This window comes from Aspergillus wentii (genome assembly GCF_001890725.1).
Source record: "Aspergillus wentii DTO 134E9 unplaced genomic scaffold ASPWEscaffold_4, whole genome shotgun sequence".
Taxonomy (NCBI): domain Eukaryota; kingdom Fungi; phylum Ascomycota; class Eurotiomycetes; order Eurotiales; family Aspergillaceae; genus Aspergillus; species Aspergillus wentii.
Genome location: NW_024467835.1, coordinates 3,421,774 through 3,444,415, shown reverse-complemented (window position 1 = coordinate 3,444,415; position 22,642 = coordinate 3,421,774). Strand labels below are relative to the sequence as shown.

Sequence of the window (22,642 nt, the reverse complement as noted above, 5' to 3'; positions counted from 1 at the left end):
CTATATAATCCCATTCTAGTAGCGTTGAGCAATTTTATAGGCAACTGCATCTCCGCAAATGTTTAAGTGAACCATGGATGAAGGATCATGAACACATAGATCTCTAAGCCAAGAAACCTGGATTTTTAACATGGTTTGCCACTACGATCCGGCTCAAGTGCACTCTTCGTTTCACCTGATCCTGCGATTCACTGCCAGTTCCTCAACAATGTCTTACAACGCAAACAGGCTATCATATCCCACTAGCCTCACCTTTCTGGAGTGCGTGGACCTGACCTGGAAATTACTCACGGCCTGTAAGTGTTCCCACCTAGGAACAGCCGCGCAAGCGCAGCTCTAACTTGCATACAGTGGCGATAGGTATTTCCGCCGCCGTGAGGTTTCCATTTTGCGGGGAGAATGTCTCAAGTTCATACCGAACTTATGTGACACATGCAGCTCTGCGGCAGCTCGCATCGAGTCTCACCATGCGACAGATACAGTGCGTAGCTACGGACCCTTTATCTTCTGACGTGAGATTGCTTCTCTGACAGCGTACGTTATGACCTAGATCTAGCACCACTGCCGCCGCCTACGAAAGCTTTGCAGCATCGAGAGGTGTTGAGCCACGAACGGCATTATGGGGTGAGACTGGCAAAGGCCATTGGGTCGGAAGCCATCATGCTGCGAATGTCTTGGTATGGTTTCACGGTATGACTACCTAGCCTTGACTTGCCCTCACAGAACGTTACCACGAGCAACAGCTTACCAGAAATCCACAGGGGGAAACTATTATGCACCTGCCCATCCAGCCTATTTTGAATTCTTGCACAACATCGTTGATGCGTTGCGCCTGTTAGGCAAGGATTTTGCCATCTTTGTTCCATCGTATTCACTGGCCCCCCACGCGCAGTATCCCATCCAGCTCCTCGAAGGGCTCGAGGTATTACGGTTTCTGATTGAGGAAGAGTCTAAGGTCGCCAGGAATATCGTGATTGGAGGCGACTCCGCTGGTGGAAATCTGGTCCTCGGGATTCTGTCACATATCGCACATCCTCATCCTGAGATCTCGGCGGGGTTCGTCCCAGACGAACCGTTTGCTGGCGCGCTGATGTTATGCCCTTGGGTGACGTTTGACCAGACATGGCCATCTATTGAGAGGAATAAAGACAAGGACTGTGTTCCGCTCCTTCCTAACAGCACCCATGCTAGACACTTTCTGGGAGACATGCCTTCGGACAATTACAATGAACCTCTCAGCGCACCACTGGAGTGGTGGACAGACCTAAATGCACGTCGGTTACTACTACTGTCCGGCGAGGATGATATCATGGTCGATTCTCACCATGCGTTTGCCAGGATTCTTGCGGTATGTCTTGCTTTAGCCGTGGCATTCGCACAAACTTACCACTATGGAGGACTGGGTATACTAACTTGTTTGGCAGGCCGCAAACCCCTATAATACGGAAACGGTCACGGTGGTAGGAGAAGGGCATGTTGCTCCGGTACTGGATTTAATGCTTGGGGATCGGAAAGAGTTTGAGAGCAGCAAAGTTATTCAGCGGTGGCTGTCATCGTGCTTGTAGGCTTGAAAAATACCTGCAAATACAGAAAGCAAACAGGACGGTGCCATTGAATAACTTCGAATACATGCGTGGCTCTCCCTTCATCAGTCACATATCCTGATCACCCTGATAAACGCCCATAATCCGACTTTTCCTCCGCCAGTGGACTCCCCACAAATCTAACCCATCCCCTCGTCCCGAGACATACTGTACTAGTACATCAATTATCAGGCACACCAGCAATACGACAACAATCCAGTAGCACACTGTCGCGAACAAAAACGGGCCGGTATACTGTTGCCGGAATGAAGGTGTCGCCAGAAGAAGATAAAACGCGACAAGCACAAAGAGGCTGACGACAAGCGACTGCATTTGAAGCAGATAAAATGCAAGCTCGAGCTTCGCGCTCGCAACAAGGATAACGGAACCTGCGATGCTGGTCACTAAGAGGGCGCTGGCCCATGCTAAAATGATCCCGTCCTCCTCGAGAGTACTTTTGCTGGAGGCCTCATATGACTTGGATAGTGCGATGGTGCTGGCGATGGTCGCAGCGATGAAAATCGTCTGAGCGAAGTCGGCATACTGCTTGAATTTAAATGACTGATAGCGGTGCTTTTCTTTCGGGCTAATGAGATGCGCGGTATCATGTGATGTTGGCGGGGGAGCCATCGTTGTGGCATAGATATGTTGATCGGAATAAGAAAGCCGAATTATCGATACAACTTATTGGTCTCTTATTTAGTGGACAGTGGCTTTTTCTTTATGCCTTCCCTGTGCTTAAGTAGCTGTGGTAGAATTGTTTAGAAGATAAGGAAAAGTGAGACCAAGAGTGCTCTACTCCTGGGAAGCAGGATGACACTGGGTACCTAATCATCCAGATAGAGCTCCATCATGAATGGTTCAATGGGGGCATAAGGACAAAATCATGATTCTGTCTGTTTTTACATTCTAAATGGGCACGTTAAGGCGACCGGAGTTGGAAAGGCCAAACGGGTCGAGACACCATCTCATCAGCGAACCATATCGGGCTGTAGAAAATTGTCCAGATAGACAGCAAGACGGCAGAAGGAGTATAAGAACGCTGACTTCATCGTGACTCGCTCATCATTTCAGATGTACAAAGCAACAGCAAAGGCCTGGACTGAAAGAGCAAACCAGGGGTCAAGCACCCAGTCCCGCAGGATGATGCCCCTCCCCTCTCAGGTGGTATGGTACCTTTCCGTAGACTTGGCTCGGCTTCGTTTATAAACGGTCACTTCATCCCATGCAACAGAAACACATATGGTAGTCAACCGCGACTTATAATAAAGTGTGAGTGTTGATCACATAGCGCGCTGCCAATCTTGGTCAGTTGTGACGCTGCGGAAACCATTAAACCCATTGCAAAATGTCCTCGGATATTCGTACTTCGGCGTTGAAATCCCCAGTTGATATTGGCCACTACCTTTTCGCACGGCTGTACCAACTGGGTATCCGGGAAATTCAAGGGGTCCCTGGTACATGATCCTATTTCGGTACTCGTTTCGCTCTAATGAAGATCGCAGGTGATTATAACCTGCTGGCCCTGGACTATCTTCCTGCGGCTGGTCTCAGATGGGTTGGAAACTGCAATGAGTTGAATGCTGGTCAGTCAATTCACGAGTCTTATATTCAGTCATGAGTTAAACCTAACTGTTTTACTCTAGGGTATTCGGCAGATGCATATGCTCGGGTTAAGGGGATCTCAGCAATCATCACCACCTTTGGTGTCGGGGAACTTTCAGCGCTCAATGCTATTGCCGGGGCATACTCCGAACATGTACCAGTTATCCATATTGTTGGCCAGCCGAGTACCTCATCCCAGAGAAACAGCATGTTGCTTCACCATACCCTTGGGAATGGTGATTATAATGTTTTCATGAATATGAGTGCACAGCTGTCCACCGCAACAGTTAAGATCACTGACACAATGACTGCCCCAACACTCATTGACCACGCTTTACGTGAATGCTGGGTTCAAAGCCGGCCTGTTTATATTGCTTTACCCACGGACATGGTGCAAGAAAAGGTGGAGGGTGAGAGACTGAAGCAATCTGTAGACCTCAACGACCCTTTGAATGACCTGGAGAAAGAAGACTATGTTGTTGATGTGGTGCTCAGATACCTGCACTCCGCCAAAGATCCAGTTCTGTTGATTGATGCAGGTGCTATCCGTCACAGCGCGGTTGATGTGGTTCATGCTTTGGTCCAAAAATCAGGATTGCCGACATTTGTCGCCCCCATGGGAAAGGGAGCAGTGGATGAGACACTGCCCAACTTCGGCGGTGTCTATGCAGGCGATGGTTCTAATGAAGGCGTTCGTGAAAGGGTGGAATCGTCGGACCTGATCCTCAGCATTGGACCCCTCAAATCTGACTTCAATACGACAGGGTTTTCTTACAGGACCAGCCAATTGAATACAATTGACTTTGATACTGAACATGTTCGAGTGAGGTATTCAGAGTACTCTGGGATCAGGATGAGGGGTGTTCTGCAGAAGGTGATGGAGAAGATGGGGAGTTTGAATGTCCCATCTGTACACACACCTCTCACCCAGACCCCACCTGGAAGCCCAGTCAGTGCACTGAGTGCCCCTATCACTCACTCCTGGTTATGGCCAGCTGTGAGTAATTGGCTGCAACCAGGTGATGTTATCATCACCGAAACAGGCACTGCCAACTTTGGTATCTGGGAGACTAGGTTTCCCAAAGGCGTAACGGCAATCAGTCAGGTTCTGTGGGGCAGCATCGGCTATTCTATCGGTGCCTGTTTAGGGGCATTGTTGGCTACCAAGGGTGCTGATCATCGACGAGTGATCCTCTTTGCAGGAGACGGCAGTTTTCAAATGACGGCACAGGAGATAAGTACAATGCTTCGAGAAAACCTTAACCCCATCATGTCAGAATAACCTGGGGAGATCACCGGCAATTCCATTACTAACAACGGTAGATTTGTCATTTGCAACAACGGATATACAATTGAAAGATATATCCACGGTTGGGGTAAGCCATATAACGATATTCAGACCTGGCAACATGGCTCCCTCGTCGAGGCCTTCGGAGCAGACTCTCAGAGTCGCTACAGCACCTATCAAGTAAAGACGAAGGGCGAGCTTGACTCTTTGTTCAGTAACCCACAATTCTCTTCAGCCCCTCACTTTCAGGTATGTCGAGGAGGCCTTTGAGCATGAAGATCACAGAAGGACTAACAAGTTCAGCTTGTGGAGCTTTTTATGCCCACAGATGATGCTCCGAAGGCCCTCAAGCTGACAGCAGAAGCTGCAGCTAAAAGGAACGCAAAAGCTTAACAAAAAATCATGACTCATAACTTTGGCAAAAAAGATAGGGAGAACAATAAAGCTGGGCTCTTAATTGGAAGATGTACGGTGGCTTTGATCAGATCAGTTTCAACCTAAGAAGGAACTTTTGGAGACTATGATTGACACGAACGTCACGAAGCACTATGGTATAGGGTGGCCCAACTATCGCCAACGTGTTCATAAACACTAGGGTTCAATAACCTTTCCAATCGTTTTCTGGGGCTTCTTTTGTTATGTTATTGCTGGTATTGTTTTTAACTACTAACACATCCTGAATTTGTACCAGTGACCCAATTCACTTTTTTTTAAACCTACAATAACAACTAGTAATAACTAGACTATATAGAATAAGTAATAATTAGAATGCAAACTAAATTCTTGTATTAATTATATCAGATAGTTATATCTCTTACTATATTAATAACGGTAATACTCATTTCTAATCCCCTCAATCACTAATTAGAAAGACCAGTAATTTATCATCAAGATATGTATGTACTTACAGCGTTGTAAGAAATTGGTATCCATATTTTATGAAAATAGACCCCAAATAGATAAGCCAGAGTTACATGATTTAAAGGGCGCAGGTAGCAAGTGTCTTGTAGACAATAGGTTCGAACGGGTGAGTAAAAGCTATACACTCGTACTATAGCAACTGCCAACATTCATCCAAAAAGTTTTCTGTTCTAGTAGTCGTTGATGCTTTCGTGACATCGTGGAGTTCTAGGTCGAAACAGATGGCACCTAACCTTTGTGCTTTACATTTGGCCATTCCGGTCTACGATTCAAGGCAATTTGGACTGTGGCAAAAGCGTGGTGGCTGGAGCAAAGAAACCTAGAACATTGACCACGATATCTTAATTTGACCATTCATAAATGGTATGAAGTGACAACCGGTGGAGTATCTCTTTCAAGCCACTGATAGTATCTCTAGGTCATTTTTGCTTCGAATCACAAATACATCGTGTATCGATAACACAACAGGATAAAAGGCTTCACCATAGCCATTTCTATACGGCCGCGCCCTTGCACTAAAAAGGGAGCTGGAAGGAACAAATTATACCAGAAAATGCAAATTACGAAAAGAGGGTTAGCCGATTTACTGTTTTTTCCGAGACGCGGAGGCTGTAGGTATCTTGCTCCTGCTGCTCTTCGACTTCATTTTGATACTCCTACAGGGCGGGATAGCTTGGTTAACCTTTCAAGACAATGTGTCTTTGGTTTTTTGCTACCCAACGTCACCCCCTTTTCGTAGTTACGGCCTTGAAGGCAGAGGTTTATATATTCATTAACTTATAGAGGTATTATTGGTATATCTAAAATAAACAAGCTTATTATCGAACTAGGCTGTGGAATATCTGCTGTATATAGAGACGCAGAATAGTAAGACTTGGATAGTGGCTGTGTCTGGGCTTGCCCATTATAGGATGTATAACTAACTAAACTAGTATTAGTGGCATTGTGTTAGGTGGGAGATATAGATGGCTCACTGGATAGTATAGAATTATGATAGATAAATGCTTAGTAGATAGAATTATTCTTCAGTTTCAGCGCCTACCACTTATGGAGGGCAGTATAAATCTGTTATAATATTGTATAATGGCCCTTGAACAGAGGCTAAGAAATTCTTCCAGCCTATTTTATTTTTGAATCCTTCAAGGATATATATAAGAGTGTTGAGGTGCAAACATACCCTTGTGTTACTTTGCTTTCACAAACCACGGCAAGTACTATAATAGAAGGTTCACATTTTGCTGGCATGATTCAGAGCTAGATTCCAGGCTTTGATACTGATAATAAGCCATGGTACCGAAAATTCTTTGCAAGCGGCATGACATGTCTCTCCATACCAATTAATTTAGGCTTACGCTTACCGGGCTCTCTTCACATCTTCCAGAATATCTGAATATTTGTGCAGAACAAATTAATCAAGAAGATACACATAGTTATTGTTATTCTGAGGCTTACTGAAATTATTTGCCATAGGAGTATCACATGGAATTCTACTCCTGTCTCCCGGACTGATCTTCTAGACTAGTTGGTTGGTGGTAGTTTAATTTCTAGTCCGGGTCCACTGTCGTGGCGCCTTTGATCTTCTTTTAGTATGAAGAAAGAGGATTCAACTTAGCAAAGTATCGTCCGGAAGTTGCAAGACCGGAAAGGATCAAGTGGGAGGGTGGAACGCGCCTTTGGCAAATAATTCATAGCCTCCGTCCAGATTTGCTGCTTTATACCCGGTCTGCTTTAGGATCCGATAGGCAATATAGCCGTAATAGCCTACTCTGCTGTAAATAATGACCGGGCGAGACTTATCAAGTCTTGAAATATTATCTCGAAGAGAGTCGATGGGTATATTGATTGCAGACGGAGCATGGCCTCGCATATAGTCTTCTGAAGGTCGCACATCAAGAATCTGCCAGTCCCGGGGCATGTTTTGGAACTCCCCTGGATAGAAAATATCCACCAGTCCACGAAGCAAATTGCTGCCCACAAATCCTGCCATATTCACCGGGTCCTTTGCCGAGCCATACTGTGGTGCATAGGAGAGCTCCAAATGCTCCAGGTCGAACACAGACATTCCTGCCTGTAGAGCTGTCGAAAGAACATCAATCCGCTTATCCACTCCTAATCGACCGATTGATTGCGCACCAAGAAGTCGTCCAGTGAATGGCTCAAAAGCAATGCGAAGCGTCATCTGTGAAGATAAGGGATAGTACCCAGCGTGATCTGGCAGATGAACGGTGATCCATAAGGGTGAATAGCCTATCTCACGCAAGCCCTCGATTGAGAGTCCGGTGATACCAGCTGTGAGATTAAAGACTTTGGAGAGAAAGGTGCCCACATTCCCACGATAAGGTGAGGCGATTCCGAAAATATGATCTGCGGCAAGACGACCTTGCCTATTGGCTGGTCCTGCCAGCGCAAGGATCTGAGGTCTATGGGCAATCTGATGCTCTGTTTCAACCATATCTCCAATCGCATATATGTCCATGTCAGAGGATTGCATGAATACATTCACTGAAACCCCATTTTTGCCAATTGCCAGACCAGCCTCCCTTGCCACAGATGTCTGGGCCTTAATGCCAGTAGCTGTCACTACTAGATCAGCAGATACTGTTGAGCCATCATCAAGGATTATATTGCAGACATAACCATCTTCTGTCCTATCCAGCTGCTCTATCTTCCTATTGAGATATAGCTGCACCTTTTGTCGCCTCAGTTCCGTGTGTAGGAGTTCGGCCATATCCCTGTCAAACAAGGGGAAGACATGGTTGTTTGACTCTATGACAGTAATCTGTAGGCCAAGGTTATATAGGTTCTCAGCAGCTTTCAGACCTATAAAACCGCCTCCAATGATAGCTGCACGGCGACATTCGTGTTTCACAACGTGATTTCTGATTGCATACGAATCTGATAAAGTTTGGAGCGTGAAAATATTCGGTGAATCGATACCCTCTATTTGGGGCCGTAGAGGCTCTGCTCCTTGTGACAGAATGAGCTTGTCGTATGGGAGAGAATATACGGTGTCTGTATTTAAATCCTGTACTTCAATCACATGTTTGTTGCGCGAAATAGCGAGGAGCTCTGTATTAACACACACGTCGATATTGAAACGGGCCTTCAATCCGGCAGCTGTCTGTAAAACAAGAGTTGTGTCCGTTGTAATCAATCCTCCTAGAACATATGGAACACCAGAGTTCGCATAGCTTATATATTCGCCTTTCTCTACGATAGTTATTGAAGCCATCTCATTCATGCGGCGCGCTCGCACTGCCGCAGCCATGCCTCCACCAACACCGCCAACAATAACAATCTTAAGGGGCTCTTGGGTATCCATAGTACAGAGAAAGGAAAGTGGAAAAGAGATTTGGTTTGGTGAATCCCTCATTAGCGAAGGATGGGGCATTTAAGCTTTTTGGCATTTGGATTAGTGATCACGAGACACATGATCATCCCCAAGTGGAGCTGATTAAGATTAGATTTCTGCTACCAGATGATTTCATCCTTGAGTAATCGATGGGGTCTAGGCCTTTAGTATTGTATGTGACACCAACATTATTATTATTATTATTATCACCTGAGATAAAATAGATCTCCTTAGACTGTTCTAGGCCTCAGAGACCTGGGTTACTTTTGAATAGGCACATATTCATGACGAAGTGTTTTGATGATGCCGCGCCCCTGAACACGAAGTCCATCAATATAAAACGTATTAATATGAATAGTGAATACAAAATTCTATAGAAGCCTCATACCAACAATTTTATTTGAGGCCAGAAGGAAAAATGGAATCCCCACCACATCAATACATGTTACCTGTTTATGGCACTTCTCCTTATATTCACGAGTTTGAAGAGCCGACTGGGAGAATGTCTCCAGACTCATCAAAGCTACCGCCCGCTCTGTCCAAGGACTTTCTTCTGGAGTACTCCCAATTATTTTCTCAAAAATTAGGGCTTTATCAAATAGTCAAACTCCAACCTTTCTTACAAGAGAGGTGAGTTACACCTGCATTGTGAATCTGCAAAGCTTTTATGAGACTAAGTTTCTGATGATTAGATCCAAGGGGTGAAGCCCCTGACCTCATGTCTTGGTTGTGCTTCGGCTGCTTCTAACAGTTCTGGCCTAGTGATTTCTATTTAAGAGGGCATATTTCAGAAGCAGATGATTACTTCTTAATCTGCAAGAAACAGTTTGCAGATTCATGTGCATTCATGTGTAACGGTGAAAGATAATAACATTAACATTCAACCACTTTGTTCTCTATGATAATTATTATACAATGAAGCTTCTGTTTTTTTAATGAGGGAATACAGTGACTTGTTAATAATAAAATCAAGTGTGAGTAAAGAGTTTCCCCAGCAAAAAATTAAAAATTCATTTTATATAGCTACGGACAATTCAATTGTTAGAAGTAATAAAGGATTGGAGTTTCTTTATGAATTCTCTTGCTTACTGTAGAATCAGAAACTGTAAAATTAAAGGCTTCTGCTTGACTTCTACTCGGAGTAGTCTGTTCCATATCCAGCATTAGTAATAAACAAGTGTAGCTATGGTTGTAGCATCCATGCAAGTGCCTCTCTGGTCAAGCAGATGCCCTACCTGTCACTGAAAGAAAACATCAGTATAGCATGAGCTGTAGGCGAATGGATTATTCACCTCAGGTGTCGACTTCACCAGATTGTGCTAGGAGAGTTGGAACTACTGATTGTATTCATACACAACTATCTACTGCTTACAGCAGAGTAATTATTGCGATCTGAGAAATCGGCTCCGTATTTCCCGACGACATTTTTGAGGATCAGCTTAGTCCATCTAGTTTCGCATCGCTCTATCTGATCACTTTATCTCGTGATGAGTTTTAAATAGAAAAATTGATTGCATTGACGGAATTTGCGTAGGGTGGAATATTTAATATCATTAATTACACCTCACTTTCGGTGGAGGAAACTCTCCAAAAAAACCATAAAATTCCATTCACGTAACCCAAAGTCTCAACTGGGCTAGGTTATGAATAGTAACGTCTGGGAAATCTTTCACTAGTTTCCAGGGAGTATCTCCATAAGGCAAAAAGTAGACCAGGAGACCCTCTAGGGTAGAGCCTTGCTCAGCTGAACATGGCGAGATAGGGCCATAGAGCCATCATTTTGACTAGAATTTAATTGAAACTTTTAACGTTTTCTCCTGTTTCGCATTACCGAATTTCTCATAAGCCGTCGAAATCTCCGAAAAGGGATAGTCTGTTGAAGTGGTTAGTTTGGTAGAACTGGTGATATACTATGCGTGCAAGAGAATCAAATATCAATTACAAGAGGGCCTTACGATGCGTGAATATAGCAGAAGGATTGAGGCGGCCTGTTCGGCACAGTCGCAAAAGTGTTGGAATAGTTGTGGTGTCCACCAATCGCGTTTTGATGCCTGGAGTTATGACTTAGTTTTTCAACTCAATGTGGAAGAGTGATTTTGTTACTCACTAATGTTATGGTCCCAAAGCTCGTTAAGGTAAAGATCGACCTTCTGGCCATGAACCCCAATATTCGCTATTGAACCTCCAGGAGCGACCAATTTTTGGCACATCTCAAAGGATTCTGAGCTTCCTACTGCTTCGATAACCGAGTCAAATCCCTGCCCTTCATTGATGGAATCCAGGGTTTCCATGGCGTCAGATGCTTGAGGATTGATCACGATATCTGCACCAAGCTTCCTCGCGTGATCTAGTCTGCTCTCATCGACATCAATCACAACTAGTGTGGCGGGACTGTATAGTTTCGCTGTCAACATGGCCGACAGGCCAACAGGTCCAGCCCCAACAATAGCAACTGAATTACCGGGTTGCGCTTGAGAATTCATAGCGCCGCACTCCAATCCAGTTGGGAAAGCATCAGACAGTGCAACACACGCTGCAGAATCAATGTTTCCTGGAATCTTGTACAGCGATGCAGCTGCCTGAGGAATACGCACATATTCTGCTTGTGTCCCATCAATAACATTGCCTAGTATCCAGCCACCACTACCGCAGTGGGAACGTAAACCTTTGGTACAAGCAGGGCATACCCCACATGCTGTTATGCAAGAGATTAGGACGATGTCGCCAATGAAAAACCCATCAACATTAGACCCCAGAGAAACAATTGTACCAACACCTTCGTGACCCAGGATTCGCCCGTGGTCTACGGTTGGTACATGCCCTTTGAGGATATGAAGATCAGTTCCACATATTGAACTGTGCATCATCTTAACAACTGCATCCGTCGGGCATTCGATTTGAGGTATAGGTCGATCCTGTATTTCGACAGTGTTCGCCGCGGTGTACACCAACCCATTCATTCTTTTTTTTGTCTCGGACTGTAGTAAAATAAGTCATATATGTGGGGTTTTACTTTTTCCTTTTTCAGAGTTCGTGGATACACCTCACCTTAAGATGACTGTAATTTCGACCATCACCCAGATCTGAAGAAAGCGATCTGTAATTGCTCATTTTGGAATGACCAGTCAATCGCGCTGCAGATCTCGAGTGAGCGTATAGTGGACCTAAGATGGCGGAGATCCTCTTTGGTTTGCATGGACCGAGTCGTAGTGGAATCATCATGCTTTTTCCAATAATATTGGTTGAATATCTCAAACAATACCCTAGATATAGGAATTATTGTTTTCACACACATTAGAATTGGATTCAATGATTAAAACATCGACCCCACGGCAATATACCTACATGCCATCAGTATTGTGTAATGGGCTGAGATACCACCACAACGTGCCTAAATGTGATGATCAATACTGTGTAATGGGCCAAGCGGCCATAAAGAGTACTCATGAAACATGACGGCAAGCTGACACGTATAGCTCCGATCGTTCCACGGCCATCTAAGGTTTAAGCAAAATATAGTTCCAGACATCGTTGTAGATTGAACACCCATCTGAGAAACATACATAATGCCTTCATGCTTCAATCTCCCTTTGCCAATGATTAAGTTGATTAGCGACCAGGATCAGAAGGCAAAGATTAATATCCCAAAAATACTTGTGACTCTCGTATCACTGCGACATGTCTATGCAACCACTCATGCACAGAGGGGGGATCTCCGGTATTAGCCGGCTTCTGGAAAACTATGGTAATTATGTGTCACAAAGACCTGACTGTTCCCAAGACTGCTGCAAATCCAGACACCAAGAAATTCAAAGTCGAGGTCGAGTAATGAAATTGGTTTCTTCACAGATCCTGGCCCTGTAGTTTGAATTTTTATCATCCATTATTGTGGACCGGATACAGCTTCTTATGTCTTTATACAAGATGGTTAAATGAGAAGTTCCACAATCTACTTAAAAAAATTCTATAATGCGTGCATTACCTTCCATATTACTGATATGTGACTCTTTTACATATTCTCGTAAGATTATATTTGCGATATGCTACTATTGACACGTATATTAGATAGTAGGTAGAAATACAGTAGTAATGGTGAACCTCGAGGAATTATCACTTCCGGCCTCTACATGACGGTATCCACCTGGACATCTACTCAAAAACAAAATCCGAATCCATACATTCATTTATTTCATGATTTTTTTTGTGAGGAAACTACAATAAAAGTACTATTGATAAGAACTTGCACTTAGGGTGCTGTAGTGGAACCACTTGAGCTCATCCCTGTGGCATTTTCAAGACGTAGCGGCCGACAATTTCCTCTTGCTCTGATTTTCTAGTGAGTGCATGTTCTCTACTCGAATATCTAGAACTAGAAAGGAGGTATAGAAAGGGAACTCACCCATCAGCTTGTACACCTCGCCCAAGTCAGAAAGTGGCACGACCTTGACTGGGGCATGAATGAGACCCCGTGTAAAAAAATCAATTGCTTCATAGCCATCCTGCCTGTTGCCGACATAGCTTCCCTTGATGTTGATCATCCGGACAACTGTATTGAAGACGGGGGCTTTCAGGTAAGCGTGAGCTGGCATGCCTATGGCGACAATAGTTCCATGAGGTCTCACATAGCTCGTTGCCTGCTGGAATGGCAACTCTGAGGCAGCAAGTAAAAGCACAGCATGTGGCCCAAGCCTGTCAGATGTAGCAGCTTTAACGGCATTAACAAGATCAAGATCTCTACTTTTGCGAAAATCAATAAACACCTAAAAAGCATATTCCATTAGCAATGCTAAAATGACATCAGTGATATTTGATGAAGCGTACTTCAGCGCCCATCTCCTGGCACTCTTTCCTTTTATCTTCACCACTATCAATAGCAATCACTCTGAGTCCCATAGCCTTTGCATACTGCTGTGCAAGGGATCCCAGCCCACCCCCAGCACCAACAATCGCAACTGTTTGTCCGGCCCGTGCACCCGATTCCTTCAAACCTTTATAGACGGTGATACCAGCGCATAAGATGGGGGCAACGGTATCCAAAGGTGTCTCCTTAGGAAGCTTAGACACATGCTTAGCCTTCGCAACACAATACTGCTGGAAGGTCCCATCGACTGTATATCCAGATAGCAAGGCTGTGGGACAAAGTGGCTCATCTGACTGACGGCAGAACTCGCATGTAAGGCATGATCCGTTAAGCCATTTTACACCGGCGAGGTCGCCAATGTCAATTTCAGTGACCAGGTTACCCTTGGAGACCACTACGCCGGCCCCTTCGTGGCCGCCTACAAGAGGCGATTTGGACTTCAGCGGCCAGTCACCCTTCATAGCATGCAAATCTGTATGACAGACACCAGAGTATTTGATATTGACTAAAACTTCATCTGGACCGGGATGCTGCACGGGTATCTGCTTGTAGATAACGTCCGTGGCGGGTTTCTCAATGACTTGTGCCCACTGCTTGCTAGGTATGTCCATGATATCTGATGAGCTAGGTATATTAACAGAAAAAGTTCGTGTTTGCCAAGAAGGTAACAGTGGAAAGAATTACTGAGCTATAGATTTGTATATATGTAGCTGCTCATTAGCTATCCATCAGCAATGAGAATAACGCACAAAATGATATGAAGGCTGGGGACCAGCTTCAACCAGCTTAAGCAGCTACGCTGAGTTCACCATTATGTGATGTTCATCATGACTTCATTGTTCAAAGTATCATACGACTGATAATTAATAGCTGAGATGTAGACTTTTTAAGCTCCCAATTAAACTTCCAAGGACAAATCTAGATCCTTACACCGGGGGGTCATTTTTTATACCGCAATGCTGCTTTTAATCTATGTGTTCAATAACACACTTTAGCGATAGTGGGCGATAGTTGAATTCTTTCCTTGAGCATCCAAGTATCACAACAAAGTTGTCCCATGTTATACAGGCCACCTTTCAAAAGCATGGGACACGTGAATATGATATTTGGAAATTTGATGAAACTAGCTTTGCAGTATCAAGGTGACTCCTGCAGTGGAGCACTGTGAAGGATCTTGTACGACTATCTAGGAGAATTGCTAGTAACAAGAATGGCTCCTTGATCTTTGCCATGTATTCAATGGTCCTTCTTCGTCTCTCCTTTTAAAATATCGTACAGACCAATGAAGAACTTTTTCCGCTCTGGGATAAATGGAAACTAAGAAGCTAGAGAATATCACAATGAATAGGACTAGAATACCATATAATTTGAAAAATTCGCCACCACAATCACGTGGAAGAAATCCCCCTTCCTAGCAAGAAATCTGGCATTTGTTAAGGTAGGGATTTAGGGATTCCCCCACCAGCAACAGCGACCATGAGCGCTAGGAATCTTTCATATGTCTAACGTTTAAAGACCTAATCTAACACCGCCGTTGATTTATTTTCTGTTAGTTTGACCTGATTGGATGCTTGTATGGAAATAATAACCCGGCTATTATTGCCGGTGGATATGGGAGGGTAAATGGCCCACACCGCGGATGAAAATTTTGATATTGAGGATGTGACAGCGCGAGAGGATCGTTGCGACGCCTTTGGCAGAAGTGGGAGTTATGATGACCTCTCAGGTTTATGTAGGCAGTGACTCATCAACCCATCAACCTGGTTGGTTAGTTTTAAAGACAGAAACTGTTGGTGTTTGTGCTATTGAGTCTGGCGTCGGGATTGGTGAACAGATGAGGCTGGCACCTACGGCTTCGATCACGGCAATCAGCCACTCATGAACCGTCCAGCTTATTATGGTACCACCTTAACATTAGGCCAGTGCAAGAGGTGTAGTCACCACCTGTTGCTTCCAGCATGGTCCTGAGGGTGTCGCAACATCCGCAACACAGCCTGACAAGAACGTCAGCACAGCGCAAGATCTGTGGGATGTTGGGTTCATAGTTGATAGTTGCTTCATTTTAAGAAACTCGACTGGAATAATTGAACAATTGGGGTCATGTCCCCTAGACAAAAAAGCGTTTAATCCACTACAACTGAAAGTTTGCCATCATCAAAAACGCAATATATTTCTCTACAATCACAGAACTACAAGGGAAGTCTTTCTACTCTTTGATCTTAAAGTAGTCTCCTTCAAATTCAGCGGACTTGCCATTGTCCTCGGCCTCGCCGTTTCGGATACCTTGATAGCCAAAAAAATTGTAATTTTATCAAGGCCTTGTGAGACATCTGTGCTATAAAATGGATCTGCTGTTACTATGACTAGTAAAATATCATTCATAATTAAGTAAAAGCTGTTATGTAAAATGAAGAAGAGTTGTACATTCCATATTAAAAAGATTGTCAATACTCAAGGAGGGTAAGATCAACCTTTACACTTTTACGAGTGACTAGTATTAGAGTGAAATTTATCCAATGAATGCGGAGCCTTAGCATTTATAGAAATCTCTATATATTCTTTTGTATTTAGAAAAAATGATTCTCAGTCATGCCGTCGGTTGCCTGATTTAGACATTCATTAAAGTTGGCACAGATCATGTGGACACATATCTGTTATGTCATAGAGATGGGTCCCGGAAGCCTTTAGCAATTATGGGGTGTTTTAAAAGCTAATGCAATATTATGCTCATTAAAGTACAAACTCTGGCTATACTTGCTATATGCTATCAAGAGCTTCTCAAAAATTTTCATTTGGTCACGATTGTGTTCAATCACTGATTTGATCAAATGTCCGCATTCTGGAGAGTTGATAGATCACCGAGGATGCGTCTATCCAGCAACTTAACCTTTCGGTATTCCGCTTCATTTTTGCGACGCTTCTCGGCTTCAACTGCCCCTGCCACCTTAATTTCAGACGCTGTCAAGTATGATCACTACAAGATCGAAGATGCGTACCACAGAATCTTGGACTCCACGACAGCAGAGCACAGAGTGAAGTGGCAGAATCAGCTAACCTGGGAAGTTGCATGTCACTCAATTAGTGAGGAGTTAGTGGTTTATCCTGCCTTGGAGAAATATTTGATTGTCGGAAAGGATATCGTCGACAGAGACCGTGCCCAACACAAATTAGTATGATGGCCTTAAGTCGAAAAGTTTGTTTGAGCCAATTAGTAAACCTTTGATATAGATCCGAGGCCACCTTTACACATTTCAAAGTCTCAATCCTAACGATCGCCAATTTCGAGGTGCTGTGGAAGAACTTTGGTCAAGTCTTTGCCAGCATTTCCAGGCTGAGGAAAAGGACATTGCTGCACTAGAGGAGAAGATCCAACCAGTTGAATCGGAGAGCATCGCTGTTTCATTCAACCGGACAAAGAAATTCACGCCAACCAGGAGCCATCCGAATGCCATATACAAGCCACCCTTTTCAAACATTGCAGGACTACTAGCGGCGCCAATCGATCGTTTACGAGATGTTTTTCGGAGCTTTCCATGATGAAAAAAATTTAAGTCTTAGGCTAATTAGGTAAATTGAATCAATTATGTCTTATGTATGAATGACACCACTTCCTGTAATGTGATGTTAGTCTGCGCATTTAGTATCATATTGATGCTAAACGGGCATTGCGTATTGTCTTACGCCAAAGCCTCTGTATTTCTTTGGACCAAATTGTATCTACTTGAGGACAACGACATGAACCGCTACTGCATTGCAGTATAGAAGTGTTTCTGGCGAATTATACAATCATGTAGGTGGCTCCATGTTCTGCCATTGAAGATACTTCATAACCCATATTATCACAGGCCCAATTCACAAAGGAACATTGACTGGTGGTTATCCTGGCACTACATACCAAGGCGATATGGTTCTGCTTCAGTTAAGGGTACAAGGGACTGGTCCTTTGGAGCGTTTCTTATAGAATCTGCATAGCCCCTTCTGTCAATCGTTCATTCTCCAATTCCTTATCCTTAGTGACACTGACCAAGTAATTTATTCCGTAGTCGGAAATCGCATGCAGGATGGCATTCTCACCATTTCCGGAGTCTTTCTCATCTGGCGCAGCTTCCTCATACTTGATATAACTCTGTTTAGTAATTTCATCCTCATCAGACAACAATACGCCCCTTGCAAACAGTCTTACTTTATAGTATGTCGTAAAAGTGCCTTGTACGTTGTTGTCCCCAAGAATGGTGCCCTCTTCATGGCTATATTCAGCATTTGTTTGAATGATGAATGACATAATGCAGAGATGTAGACACGCGTCCGTCCTCGCTGTCGTTGGTAAAACCCTTATCATTGCTTGTCGTAGCAACGTTGGTACTGAATGGCGTTCAGTATGGGGTTATAACAAGGATGGAGAGACATGTACGAGTGCAGATATCCAGGTATTTGCGATGAATGGATAATATCATGTATTAGGTAGAAGAAAGGTCATTCGATAAAATTTATGAACGGCAAGCAGCAGTATCTTTCATTTAGTATCTCAATTAAACAAATGATTTTAGGTCAACAGCAGGTCTAAAATGGTTACATTAAATAGAATATTAAAGAATGACCATTTGGCAGAGTTCCGAAATGTGCTCAAAATCAAATCTTGGCTCAATTTCTCACAGCCATAATACACTATTCAGCAGAACCCGGGTTCTTTCATTTTACACTCCCCGTTGATCGCATTCAAGTCATTTCGTATTGGCCATAGTGCCGGCTTTGAAAGCCGTAATCGAAAAAGTTTCATTTCTCAAATGCGCCTGGACATGAGTGACCTCCATTCACTGCAGACGGAAACCGAAAGCACCGTCTATAATCCCTAGCTGAGCGTTCTGAATACCAATCTTAGCTACTCAGCATGAGAAAGATATGTTCTCGTTATACCAGTTTATGTTTCGAGTACTTGGCGCGGTGAACCCAATGTCGACATCCTCATACATGCCGCCGAAGAGCCCCGCGTCTAGATTGTAGGAATCGTTTGTCTTCTAGATTTAATGTCGTCTGGTAAAAGATGCCCCAAGGTTAAGAAAACCCATCAAGATCATGAACGTGAGGCGTGTAGCGGAGAGTTTTGTTCTAGAAATTAGGAATTGGAAGGCTTCATGGTTGTCGTATTCATTTTTGATTCATTCACTTTTCTTATAATTCGAGGTCCTATAGGGGTCGTATGAATATAGATAAACTTGTTGAGTCATCATGAATCTATAATTCTGTTTGGCTTTTGATTGTCTATATTATTATCATCTCTCCTAAACAAAATTTGACCTGGATGGCGATTGGCAGACGATCAGTCTCGGGATTATGTTAGTGTTGGAATGCTTATTTACCCCGCTCTTACAAAGCCACCCCGTCATCAATCATCGATCATTCAGATCGGAGAGAAGAGATACTCTGCTATTCCTGATAGTTATCGATATTCTAATGTGATACTATGATCTAAATAGAGCCTACCTGCTTTACAACCAGAACAAGCATTAAAATGGAATCCACCGCCTCAACGGAAGGATTTAACACACCAACACACACCAGCATCCCAGACACCAACGACCCTGGCTGTGACCTCAACCTCGATTTGGAGCTGCCCACCTATTCCAGCCTACGCACACCAGTCACTTCCTGTCCCTGGTCTGGCGGAACTTTCATAATCCGCGACCCAAACACCAACCTAGTCATCGCTCTCAAAGGCGGCGAGCTGGGTCTACACCCCCAGGAGAAAGAGCGCAATCCCAACATCTACCACGACGGCTGGGGCGGCCACTGGATCTGCACCGAGAACAAGGGTATGTGGCTTGGATTCCGGAACGCGGTTTCAGGGACCTATATAGGACACAACAACGATAAGCGCCGTAACTGGAGATTCATTGCCAAGGCAAGGCATCAGGATAGTTGGGAGTGTTTCTGTGCGAGAGAGCATCCAAGCGGGGGTCATGTGCTGTTAGTGAAGCATTGGGATGAATTTTTACCGATGAAAATTGGGGGTGTGGATAATAAGGAGTTGGTGGTTGATTCGGAGGAGAAAGATGGAACGGTGTGGGAGTTTATTAGAGTGGATTCTGAGATTTGATTTCTTTGCGCCTTGATTCATGCTTGGCTGACATGAAGAAGGATCATTCATGTTCAAAAGCAAATGTAATTGACACATATATCTGATTCGGTGGTTTGTCTCCAGAAGTCCACCATGTTTATCCTGATTAATTTCATCCAGCCGAGTGTCATCTCTCATAGCTCGCATTGATGCGTCTCTCTGAATACTTATACCGGTGAGATATATCGTTGGCCAACTTGAAGGCTGTTCCCGTATGGACCTATGGTTGTGCTGTGCTAAACTGTGGATAGAATCGCATATGTCTAGTGTTGCTGGAGCTTCATCTAGCCGTGGAATAAAACCATCGGTCGCGGTTGCTGCAAACGGACCGAAAATAGATGAGCTACATCTAAAGTATCATAGGCTAGGATACTGCGACGGTCTCAGATGGTCGTGTTTCTGTGGCTAGTATCCTTTCAACACAGTTCTGTGTAGTAAGCGCTCTATGATCCTTCAAATGCCCATAAAGTTTTTTGCCTAGGAAAAGATCAGTGTTTATTCTCTAAATCTTCGTGCTCACTTGTTAGTGTTAAAGCTGAAGATAATACTTATAAATGTTTCTCTATGCTTTAACATTCTACTACCATTTTCTCCAGGGCACGGTGGAGTGGTTTTCATTTCTCCTTTTTCAAACTTTCATTCTGCTGTATTACCTCTGGAGTCTCTGGTGTATTCCGTATAGGATTCTTCAATGGGACAATTCCAACAGACGGTGAAAGGAGGGATTAAGTCTGAATAAACTATCTATACGGCTCATGTTATTTTATTCCCAAATATCGCGTACAAGGGCTTGGCACAAAGCCTCTACTTAGCTTGGCCAGCTCACTCTAAACACAAATGATTATACTCCACATGAAAGACACATTTTGTGCCAAGGAAAAAATATACAAAAACTTCAAAAACATACAACAGCAGGGATTCGCTGGTGGTCACCCACCCAACTACTAACCTGCCGGCGTGTGGCTCAAGTACGGCTGAGCGGACGGGAAGCCCTGTTCTCCACACCCTGTGGTCGTATGTGCTAGAGATAATGTGATAAGAGGTTCATATGGGCAATTCGGTATTGATTTGGAATTGAACTATTTAATCTCTAGATAGTCGCTCTGCTAGGGCCTAATTGGTTCCTTCTCCTCTACCTCCTCTATATTGTCCCGTATATTCTATTAGCAAATTTGGGTATTTGGACGGCAGAAATTCTCAATTACCATGATTGACGTCATGCTGTTAATCATCTCGGCCTTTCCAGAGGCCGGATTTGTAACTCGGACTACTGTATTGCGTCGATCGACATGGGCGTTCAATGGAGTAATAGAAAGTATTTAAGGAAATGAAATCCAGCGTAGTCTCTGTTTCCAGATTTTCAACTACATCAATTTTCTGTGTTCTCTGCACCCGTCAATCATTGAAAAAATGTCGCAGGCTTCCAAAACCCTGACTGTGTTCGGCGCCACTGGCAACCAGGGTGGCTCCGTGATTAAAACCATTCTTGCCGACCCCCTTCTTTCAAAGCAATGGAAGATCCGTGGAGTCACCCGCGATCCCTCAAAGGCCGCTGCTCAAAGCTTGGCAGCCCAGGGGGTGGAGATGGTCGCGGTATGAATGCCATATCTTCAAAACATTGTTTGTCCATGACACTGATGCGCTTTCCAGGGCGATATCTCTTCCTTCAATCAGGCTCTACCTGCTGTTACTGGCGCCCACACAGTGTTCTTAGTCACCAATTTCTGGGAGAGCATGAGTCGAGAGACTGAAGTGGCCCAGGGAAAGGCCGTGACCGATGCCTGCAAGGAGGCCGGGGTCAAGCATCTGATCTTCTCCTCGCTGCGCAATGTGACCGAGATCACCAATGGGCGATTGCCCAACGTGACGCACTTTGACGGCAAGGCCGAGGTCGAGGCGTACATCCGGGCGAGTGGTGTCCCTGCCAGCTTTGTCCTCGCCGGTCTCTTCATGAGCAATTTCTTCCAGTTCTTCAATAAACAGGATGATACTTACAGCCTGGCCTGGCCTGTTGATATGCAAACGGCCCAGGTTCCTCTCTTTGATGTGGCCGAGGATACTGGTTTGTGGTCCTTTTCGTCTGGCGATGTCTTGCACACTTGATACTAATCCCACCGTGACTGAAACAGGCAAGTTCGTCAAGGCCGCCATCAAACATTATCCAACTACACTCAACCAGCGCATTCTGGCCGCAACGGACTACTACACCCCGCAAAGAATCGTAGACGAGTTCCGTGCAGCCACCGGCAAAAAGGCGCAGGCGATCACCATCCCCGCTGACATGTTTAAGTCTTTCCTGCCGGCGGCCGTGGCGCAGGAGATGCTGGAGAATATCCTACTTCTGGGAGACGTGGGCTATTACGCCGGAGAGCCCTTGGCTGATTCCCACAAACTCTTGGATGAGAAGCCTACGCAGTGGAGGGAATTCGTGACTCGCAACCAGGACAAATTTCCTTGAATAGTTGTGAAAACCGCAGTTTTTGATCATCCGTCAAGTGGCTCTTTATTTCCATATGCAAATAACCAATTTGACAGTGCTATATTTGAGGCTTTAGATCTCATTGAGCTGAGTTGTCCGTAGGATATAGGTATCATCTGGGTTTGTCCATGTGACACTATATTTACTTCTATGGGCTAGCTAATTTACCAGAGTGAAGCTGCGTTCTCGTCAGACCTATTCTGTCATGGATATATCCTCTAGTCTACATGAACCCAGTAACATATTTAAATATGGGCCACATAGCTCATATGGACTCACCCTTGATACCATACAATTTTACACTCATCTAACAGTGGGGTACGATGGAACAAAGGACGGGAGCCACCCCCGCTTTATCTATCCAACCAATAAACGGTCGTCGACGGATTACCCACTCCGAGCACTGACATTGCCCAATCCCAGTTCTCTCATGGCAAA

The 22,642-nt window shown here is 44.4% G+C and overlaps 10 protein-coding genes across 10 annotated transcripts; 5 read left to right on the top strand and 5 right to left on the bottom strand.

Annotated features, from left to right (window-relative positions):
- Positions 1-208: 208 nt before the first annotated feature.
- Positions 209-1,565, top strand: ASPWEDRAFT_172742 (uncharacterized protein; the record flags this gene model as incomplete). The annotated part of the gene is made up of 5 exons (XM_040830968.1): positions 209-296; positions 352-481; positions 551-690; positions 762-1,348; positions 1,425-1,565. 5 exons carry the CDS (start codon positions 209-211, stop codon positions 1,563-1,565), a joined length of 1,086 nt encoding a protein of 361 aa, XP_040689634.1.
- Positions 1,306-2,434, bottom strand: ASPWEDRAFT_41181 (uncharacterized protein). Its single transcript, XM_040835493.1, has 2 exons — positions 1,425-2,434; positions 1,306-1,348 (listed from the first exon to the last, which is right to left on the bottom strand). The coding sequence occupies exon 1, from the start codon at positions 2,211-2,213 to the stop codon at positions 1,653-1,655; it is 561 nt and encodes a 186-aa protein (XP_040689633.1). The 5' UTR covers positions 2,214-2,434; the 3' UTR covers positions 1,306-1,348; positions 1,425-1,652.
- Positions 2,435-2,931: 497 nt separating this feature from the next.
- Positions 2,932-4,869, top strand: ASPWEDRAFT_109541 (alpha-keto acid decarboxylase family protein; the record flags this gene model as incomplete). Its single annotated transcript, XM_040828092.1, has 5 exons — positions 2,932-3,040; positions 3,089-3,169; positions 3,230-4,460; positions 4,512-4,725; positions 4,780-4,869. 5 exons carry the CDS (start codon positions 2,932-2,934, stop codon positions 4,867-4,869), a joined length of 1,725 nt encoding a protein of 574 aa, XP_040689632.1.
- Positions 4,870-7,045: 2,176 nt separating this feature from the next.
- Positions 7,046-8,719, bottom strand: ASPWEDRAFT_172739 (putative pyridine nucleotide-disulfide oxidoreductase; the record flags this gene model as incomplete). Its single annotated transcript, XM_040830967.1, has 1 exon — positions 7,046-8,719. One exon carries the CDS (start codon positions 8,717-8,719, stop codon positions 7,046-7,048), a length of 1,674 nt encoding a protein of 557 aa, XP_040689631.1.
- A 1,814-nt stretch (positions 8,720-10,533) lies between these two features.
- Positions 10,534-11,709, bottom strand: ASPWEDRAFT_111381 (zinc-dependent alcohol dehydrogenase family protein; the record flags this gene model as incomplete). The annotated part of the gene is made up of 3 exons (XM_040828245.1): positions 10,534-10,622; positions 10,705-10,800; positions 10,857-11,709. The coding sequence occupies 3 exons, from the start codon at positions 11,707-11,709 to the stop codon at positions 10,534-10,536; spliced, it is 1,038 nt and encodes a 345-aa protein (XP_040689630.1).
- A 1,245-nt stretch (positions 11,710-12,954) lies between these two features.
- Positions 12,955-14,342, bottom strand: ASPWEDRAFT_183932 (zinc-dependent alcohol dehydrogenase). The gene is made up of 3 exons (XM_040832003.1): positions 13,571-14,342; positions 13,149-13,509; positions 12,955-13,074 (listed from the first exon to the last, which is right to left on the bottom strand). The coding sequence occupies exons 1-3, from the start codon at positions 14,219-14,221 to the stop codon at positions 13,025-13,027; spliced, it is 1,062 nt and encodes a 353-aa protein (XP_040689629.1). The 5' UTR covers positions 14,222-14,342; the 3' UTR covers positions 12,955-13,024.
- Positions 14,343-16,474: 2,132 nt separating this feature from the next.
- On the top strand, positions 16,475-17,147 carry ASPWEDRAFT_111675 (hemerythrin domain-containing protein; the record flags this gene model as incomplete). Its single annotated transcript, XM_040828260.1, has 2 exons — positions 16,475-16,780; positions 16,839-17,147. The coding sequence occupies 2 exons, from the start codon at positions 16,475-16,477 to the stop codon at positions 17,145-17,147; spliced, it is 615 nt and encodes a 204-aa protein (XP_040689628.1).
- A 418-nt stretch (positions 17,148-17,565) lies between these two features.
- On the bottom strand, positions 17,566-17,892 carry ASPWEDRAFT_28545 (uncharacterized protein; the record flags this gene model as incomplete). Its single annotated transcript, XM_040833150.1, has 1 exon — positions 17,566-17,892. One exon carries the CDS (start codon positions 17,890-17,892, stop codon positions 17,566-17,568), a length of 327 nt encoding a protein of 108 aa, XP_040689627.1.
- Positions 17,893-18,989: 1,097 nt separating this feature from the next.
- On the top strand, positions 18,990-19,903 carry ASPWEDRAFT_41173 (uncharacterized protein). The gene has a single exon (XM_040835492.1). It carries the CDS (start codon positions 19,120-19,122, stop codon positions 19,702-19,704), a length of 585 nt encoding a protein of 194 aa, XP_040689626.1. The 5' UTR covers positions 18,990-19,119; the 3' UTR covers positions 19,705-19,903.
- A 1,232-nt stretch (positions 19,904-21,135) lies between these two features.
- ASPWEDRAFT_109901 (NmrA/HSCARG family protein) lies at positions 21,136-22,183 on the top strand (the record flags this gene model as incomplete). Its single annotated transcript, XM_040828125.1, has 3 exons — positions 21,136-21,318; positions 21,376-21,787; positions 21,855-22,183. 3 exons carry the CDS (start codon positions 21,136-21,138, stop codon positions 22,181-22,183), a joined length of 924 nt encoding a protein of 307 aa, XP_040689625.1.
- Positions 22,184-22,642: the final 459 nt, after the last annotated feature.

Coding starts and splice junctions, on each gene's coding strand:
- ASPWEDRAFT_41181 (XM_040835493.1), bottom strand. CDS start 2,213: ATGGCTCCCCCGCCAACATCACATGATACCGCGCATCTCATTAGCCCG.
- ASPWEDRAFT_183932 (XM_040832003.1), bottom strand. CDS start 14,221: ATGGACATACCTAGCAAGCAGTGGGCACAAGTCATTGAGAAACCCGCC. Junction 13,510..13,570: donor GCCAGGAGATGGGCGCTGAA/GTACGCTTCATC, acceptor TATGCTTTTTAG/GTGTTTATTGATTTTCGCAA. Junction 13,075..13,148: donor CGAGGTGTACAAGCTGATGG/GTGAGTTCCCTT, acceptor CTAGAAAATCAG/AGCAAGAGGAAATTGTCGGC.
- ASPWEDRAFT_41173 (XM_040835492.1), top strand. CDS start 19,120: ATGGAATCCACCGCCTCAACGGAAGGATTTAACACACCAACACACACC.